General features: G+C 54.9%; 1 protein-coding gene across 1 annotated transcript; it reads left to right on the top strand.

Annotated features, from left to right (window-relative positions):
* LOC122034319 (flavanone 3-dioxygenase F3H1-like) lies at nucleotides 1–1,986 on the top strand. The gene is made up of 3 exons (XM_042593517.1): nucleotides 1–936; nucleotides 1,010–1,438; nucleotides 1,529–1,986. The coding sequence occupies exons 1-3, from the start codon at nucleotides 562–564 to the stop codon at nucleotides 1,853–1,855; spliced, it is 1,131 nt and encodes a 376-aa protein (XP_042449451.1). The 5' UTR covers nucleotides 1–561; the 3' UTR covers nucleotides 1,856–1,986.
* The last annotated feature ends 5,612 nt before the right edge of the window (nucleotides 1,987–7,598 follow it).

The following is a 7,598-nucleotide window of genomic DNA, read 5'->3' as shown; positions in this document are numbered from 1 at the left end:
CTATTACTTCCACTCATGTGCCAATGTTTTCTTGGTCCTGATTAATTCCGGCAAAACGAATGATCCGTTTGGTAGGGAAAAAAAAGAAGGATAGGTGCGAGTGTGTATTTGTATCTTCCATTCCAAAGCTAATAACTTGTTCAACGCCACAAACAACCACTCTTCTATTTTCTTTGACCAGTTAATCGAACCCGGTTCATCCTCCCATTAAATGAAAATAAAAAATAACATAAAAAATATAAACCAATCGCCCTCTCGGGATCGGTGCTGAACCGGGAAATCCAAACCGCTTATTCAGACGCTGCTCGTAGAGTCATGCGATCGAATCCTTCCCCTAAAAAAAAAATAGCAAAATAATAATAAAAGACGTAACTGCACTTCGAACTGCACTCTCTGGAGATGGAGGTAGCTGGGACGAGCGGTGGTAGTTGAATCATCCAGCAGTTCGAACTGCACTTCCTGTTGATGTTGATGCCTTTAAATGCACCGTCTGATCTTCATCATCCCACCACGCCGTAACAACTCGACTATCTAGAGACAAGGGAAGGAAGCTTCAGATCGATGGCTCCGGGTGCGACGGTTCTTCCGACGAATGAGGAGACGCTGCGGGCGAGCTTCGTCCGCGACGAGGACGAGCGGCCCAAGGTAGCTTACAACCACTTCAGCCACGACATTCCAGTCATCTCTCTCGCGGGGATCGACGACGAGACTGCCAGTGGTGACGGAGGGAAGAGGGAGGAGATTCGCCGCAGGATCGTGGAAGCCTGCGAGGACTGGGGCGTGTTCCAGGTGGTGGACCACGGCGTCGACGCCGGCCTCATCTCCGAGATGACGCGCCTGGCGAGGGAGTTCTTCGCGCTCCCGCCGGAGGAGAAGCTCCGGTTCGACATGTCCGGCGGAAAGAAGGGCGGCTTCATCGTCTCCAGCCACTTGCAGGTACTGAAACACACTTGCCTTAATTTGGTTCTTTCGGAACTGAGCCGAAATGTCCGGTTCGGCCGGTTTTCAGGGAGAGGCGGTTCAGGACTGGAGGGAGATCGTGACCTACTTCTCCTACCCGCTGCCCGCCCGCGACTACTCGCGGTGGCCGGACAAGCCCGAGGGATGGCGGTCGGTGGTGGAGGCGTACAGCGAGAAGCTGATGGGACTGGCGTGCAAGTTGCTGGAGGTGCTGTCGGAGGCGATGGGCCTCGACAAGGAGGCTCTCACCAAAGCCTGCATCGACATGGACCAGAAGGTCGTGGTCAACTACTACCCCAAGTGCCCGCAGCCCGACCTCACCCTCGGTCTCAAGCGCCACACCGACCCCGGCACCATCACCCTCCTCCTCCAAGACCAGGTCGGCGGCCTCCAAGCCACCAAGGACGGCGGCACGACATGGATCACGGTCGAGCCCGTGGAGGGCGCCTTCGTCGTCAACCTCGGCGACCATGGCCACGTGAGTATACTAACTAATCGGGCACTACTAGCTCGTTCGATGAAATGCTGTCACAGAGTTGATGTATGGCTTTTGGTTGTGCATGCGCAGTACCTGAGCAACGGCCGGTTTAAGAACGCGGACCATCAGGCGGTGGTGAACTCCAACTGCAGCAGGTTGTCGATCGCGACGTTTCAGAACCCTGCGCCGGAGGCGATCGTGTACCCGCTGGCGATCAGGGAGGGGGAGAAGCCGATACTGGAGGAGCCGATCACGTTCATCGAGATGTACCGCAGGAAGATGAGCAACGACCTGGAGCTGGCAAAGCTCAAGAAGCTAGCGAAGATGGAGAAGCAGGCAGAGTTGGTAGCGCAGGAGAAGACGAACGGCGGCATCGGCGTAGCGACTGCCAAGGGACTGAATGAGATTCTCGCTTAATTATTGCGCAAACAAATTTCGTAATACTTGTGTGGATGGTCCTGGGTTTTATTCTGCTAGCTGCTCTGTGCATGTAATAAACTTTATGGCGTATGAATTACGAGATGGTTCATCGTTATTCTACTTATTTATATTTAGATTGCCAGAAAATTAAAGATCGATAATATAATTGTTGAGCCCAATGGAATGCAGTGTCTTCTGCCCTGCCTGATTCTCAAGCAAACAGGGTAGAGATGTTCTTCAGTTAACTTAATTCCGGCCAACTCTCACCAGACGCAAATGCAACATTACATCCATCACCAAGAGAGGGAACTCCTAGAAGCTTTTGTTTATAATAATTATCTTAGACCATAAATTCAGCAAACTCCACCTCACTAGCTAATAGAGAAGCAGACCTCTATTAAGATTGTCTATGTACGTGGTTCACTACTAGCCAATTAATCTAATTGACTCAACTAATGTGACACGCTGTTGTGTCGTGTGATCTGCCTATTCGATTAATTAACCGAGTTGATCTCGTCGAGAAGCTGAGAAGATAGATCTGTCGGTGTGACGTACCTAGAAGGTTGACCGTATCCCCATGACCCGGATGATGAGCTGTCTTCTGTGTTGACCAAGTCATCCGAAGTACCCTGGTCAACAGTACCTATAGCCAGCGACCAAGTTGCCCCGGTCTCTGGTATCCCGATACTCGAGGCGGGTCCTACGAATATATAAGTAGCCGCATAAATAGAGCAATGAAATAAGTGACGAGTACGGACATGTGCCCTAGCCCCGCGAGGGGGGGGGGGGCGCCCTCAGATGGATGGAGGAGCTGATTGCGGCGCTGATCGAGCCGCCGCGACCGTGAAGAGTAGATAGACGCCCGCCAGATGAGTAGCTGGCTCCGGTGGCTCGAGCCGGGCACGATATGGATCCGCAAGGCGATGGACGGTCCAACTACAACCTCAGCTCGCAGGCCGACATGTAATAGCGGCACGAAGGCCGAACACTCCATCGGCTCGCAGGCCGGGATACAATAGCGGCACGAAGGCCGAACACACTCTCGGGACGTAGGCCGGAATATAGGCATAGTACGATACCTAAGCCCTCGGAAGGCGATTGCACGGAAGGTGGCGATGCTGCCCGGAGGTGTCGGTGGCTGCGGCAGTGGCTACCAGAGGTGACAGCGCTGGACGCCGGAGGCGCTGGCTACCAAAGACGGCTGTGGTAGTGGTTGCTCAAGACGACGGCGCTGGTGGCCGGAGACGGCTGCGGCAGTGGCTGCAACGGGAGGTGCCGGTGGCGGCAGCCTCTGGAGGAGGCACGTGGCCGGCGGGAGGCGCTAGCGGCCGCTGGAAGCCACGGCCGGCTGAGGCACTCGCTGCCGGCAATGTGGGAGAGGAGCGCGAGGAGGAGAGAAAAGGAATGGTAGCCAGCGCCAGCGAGGAACGTGAGGGAGAGAAGCTACCCCCCTCCCTGTTCCAGTTGGCGGCGACAAGAACGAACGAAGCAACCCCCTCGGATCGAAGCATGGAGCGAGAGAGAGATAGGGGGAGTGGTAGCTTGCCGGTGAGGAAGGAGAAGGTGGTGTCGGTGGCGAAGAGGGTGGTGTCGACGCGTGGGGCGACTTCGGCGAGTAAGGGACAGCGTCATGCGGGCAGGAGGCTGTCGGCGTCCGGTTTGGTTGATGTCGGGGGCAACGCAGGCAGCCAGGTTCGAGCATCCTTCTCCTGGCGGCGGAAAGAGCACGGAGGAAAAAAACCCTCCTTTGCGTGAACAGTGCCACCCTTTAAAACATAACCCTACTCCTCCCAAAAGACAAAACTGCCCCTCTCTTTCTCCCTAATCACTCCTATACCCCAAGCTTTATCCGCATCACAAGCCTCCTCTTCAAGTCTAGTCGAAGGAGGCGTGAGTCCGACTGACTGGACAGTCTATCGCAGAGGCTGAATCACTCTCCATATCGAAGTCAAATCGTTGAACCCCTCGTATAATGCCTCCCGAGCGGTCGCTATAGTAATGGTGTCCCATGAGATGGTAATCGTGCCAAGTGGACCAAGTCAATAATTGAACTGATGCTGAGCGAGTGACACAACGTCAAGCGAGCGACTAGTGAGATGATACTAGACCGAGCAACATGCGGGAGTAGACCGAGCGGACGAGCGATGCCGAGTGCGCAACTGTGAAGATACCGATCGAGCGATTGGAAGGAGGTCGATCGAGTGGATAGACGCCGGGCGGACGATGCCGAGCACGTGACCACGAGGATGCCGACCGGGCGATCGGAAGGAGGTCGATCGAGTGGATAGACGCCGGGCGGACGATGCCGAGCACGTGACCACGAGGATGCCGACCGGGCGATCGGAAGGAGGTGGATCGAGTGGATCGACGCCGGGCGGACGATGCCGAGCACGTGACCACGAGGATGCCGACCGAAGGATCAGGAGAATGGGAATCGAGCCATCAAAAAATGTTGACTGGATGACTGTAAAATGCGATTGGGCGACCTAGGGAGCGTCGGGCGTGCGACCTAGTTCAAGTGTGTGGCCGAATGGACGACCGAGCGATACTAGTCGGACGGCTACGAGAGTGCTGACCGAGCGGCCCAGAGAATGACCAACAGGTGATCGTAAAATGCCGATCAAATTGTCATAAAATGCGGCCAAGAGACCAAAGTGTCGACCGAGTGACGAAAGATAGGGTCGAGCTGCTGCCAGGCCAACCATCGGGCGAACGCTAAGTGAGCGCATGGACAATTACCAAGCAAGAGGCGAAGCAGCGTTGGGCAGGAGTGGAGCCCGAAAACCGAACGGGAGCATAACCCATGAAATCGAATGCGCAGAGACGGAAGTCATGAGTCGAATGAGCACATCGCACGTGGACCGAACTGGAGCGTAGCTAGTGAATCGAAGGCGTATAGAAGCGAAAGTCTTTAGCCGAGCGAGCATAGAGCCCGTGAGATATCTTGGTCCGAAATCAGTGGACACTCTTGTCCGTGATCATTAAAGATGGCTCGACCCTGAATAGGAGAGATAGGCGAACTCGCTAAGCAGGTCCGCGACCAATGGAAACCGGCCGACCCTGGACGGGGGAGATAACACATCCGATATGCTGGTCCGAGATCAGTGACGACCGCTCGACCCCGAACAGGAGAGATAAGAAATATGAGGCGATGATAAGCTGATCCGAGATCAGTGAAGAACACTCAACCCCGAACGGGGGAGATTAAATAACTGATAAGCTGGTTCGAGACTAGTGGCGACTGCTCGACCCTGAACGGGAGAGATAGAAGATCCGATAAGATGGTCCGAGGCCAGTGAAGATACTCGACCCCGAACGGGGGAGATAGAAGATCTGATAAGCTGGTCCGAGACCAGTGACGACCGCTCGACCTCGAACATGGGAGATAAAATATCTGAAACTGGTCTGATATCAATGATAATCACTCGACCCCGAACGGGGGAGATAAAATATCTGATAAGCCGGTCACTCAACCCCGAACGGGGGAGATACACTCTCTGATAAGCTCGACCCCGAACGGGGGAGAAAGGACATCCAATGAATTGGTCCATGAAGTGGTCTTCAAGCCGGGGTTTTATAGTCGCCGGTCCGACTCTGGGGTTTAACGTCGCCACTCGACGGTCTTTAAGCTGGGATTTTTATAGTCGCCGGTTCGACTCTAGAGTTTAACGTCGCCGCTCGACGGTCTTCAAGCTGAGGTTTTTATAGTCGTCGGTTCGACTCTAGAGTTTAACGTCGCCGCTCGATGGTCTTTAAGCCGAGGTTTTTATAGTCGCCGGTTCGACTCTAGAGTTTAACGTCGTCGCTCGACGGTCTTCAAGCCAGGGTTTTTATAGTCGCCGATTCGACTCTAGAGTTTAACGTCGCCGCTCGACGGTCTTCAAGCCGAGGTTTTTATAGTCGCTAGTTCGACTCTAGAGTTTAACGTCGCCGCTCGACGATCTTCAGGCCGGGGGGTTTATAGTCGTCGGTTCGACTCTAGAGTTTAACGTCGCCGCTCGACGGTCTTCAAGCCGGGGTTTTTATAGTCGCTGGTTCGACTCTAGAGTTTAACGTCGCTGCTCGACGGTCTTCAAGCCGGGGTTTTTATAGTCACTGGTTCGACTCTAGAGTTTAACGTCACCGCTCAACGGTCTCCAGGCCGGGGGGTTTATAGTCGCTGGTTCGACTTTAGAGTTTAATGTCGCCGCTCGACGGTCTTCAAGCTGGGATTTTTGTAGTCGCCGATTCGACTCTAGAGTTTAACGTCGCCGTTCGATGGTCTTCAGGCCAGGGGGTTTATAGTCGCCGGTTCGACTTTAGAGTTTAACGTCGCCGCTCGACGGTCTTCAAGCCGAGATTTTTATAGTCGCCGGTTCGATTCTAGAGTTTAACGTCGCCGCTCGACGGTCTTCAAGCTGGGATTTTTATAGTCGCTGGTTCGACTCTAGAGTTTAACGTCGCCGCTCGACAGTCTTCAAGCCGGGATTTTTATAGTCGTCGGTTCGACTCTAGAGTTTAACGTCGCTGCTCGACGATCTTCAAGCTGGGATTTTTATAGTCGCCGGTTCAACTCTAGAGTTTAACTTCGCCGCTCGACAGTCTTCGAATATAACTCAAACCCGGCCGATCGGTGCGGGAGTCTTCGTCAATGAGCTCGTGGCTCAAATAACATACACTCGGCCGATCGACACGGGGTCTTCGACATCGAGCCGGGGGCTCAGATAATATACGTCCGACCGATCCGCACGGGGTCTTCGACATCGAGCCCGTGGCTCGGATAATATACGCTCGGCCGATCGGCACGGGGTCTTCGATATCGAGCCCATGGCTCGGATAATATACGCCCGGCACGGGGTCTTCGACATCGAGCCGATGACTCAGATAATATACGCCCGGCCGATCAGCACGGGGTCTTCGACATCGAGCCGGTGGCTCGTATAATATACGCCCAGCCGATCGACACAGGGTCTTCGACATAGAGGCCGTTGCTCGAATAATATACGCCTGACCGATCGGCGCGGGGTCTTCGGCATCGAGCCCGTGGCTCAAATAATATACGCCCGACCGATCGGTACGGGGTCTTCGGTATCGAGCCCGTGGCTCAAATAATATACGCCCAACCGATCGGCACGTGGTCTTCGACATCGAGCCCGTGACTTGAATAATATACGCCCGGTCGATCGGCACGGGGTCTTCGACATCGAGCCCGTGGCTCGGATAATATACGCCCGGCCGATCAGCACGGGGTCTTCGACATCGAGCCGGTGGCTTGGATAATATACGCCCAGCCGATCGGCACGGGATCTTCGACATCGAGCCGGTGGCTCGGATAATATACGCCCGGCCGATCGGCACGGGGTCTTCGGTATCGAGCCGGTGGCTCGGATAATATACGTCCCACCGATCGGCACAGGGTCTTCGACATCGACTTGGTGGCTCGGATAATATACGCCCGGCCGATCGGCACAGGGTCTTCGACATCGAGCTGGTGGCTCGGATAATATACGCCCGGCCGATCGGCACAGGGTCTTCGACATCGAGCCCGTGGCTCGAATAATATACGCACGGCCGATCGGTACGGGATCTTCGGCATCGAGCCGGTGGCTCGGATAATATACGCCTGGCCGATCGGCATGGGGTCTTCGACATCGAGCCCGCGGCTCAAATAATATACGCCCGACCGATCGGCACGGGGTCTTCGGCATCGAGCCCGTGGCTCGAATAATATACGCCCGGCCGATCGGCTCGAGGGCATTTG

This window comes from Zingiber officinale, chromosome 11B (assembly GCF_018446385.1).
Source record: "Zingiber officinale cultivar Zhangliang chromosome 11B, Zo_v1.1, whole genome shotgun sequence".
NCBI classification, from domain to species: Eukaryota; Viridiplantae; Streptophyta; class Magnoliopsida; order Zingiberales; family Zingiberaceae; genus Zingiber; species Zingiber officinale.
The sequence above is the reverse complement of the archived record's forward strand: the minus strand, read 5'-3'. Positions and strand labels throughout refer to the sequence as shown.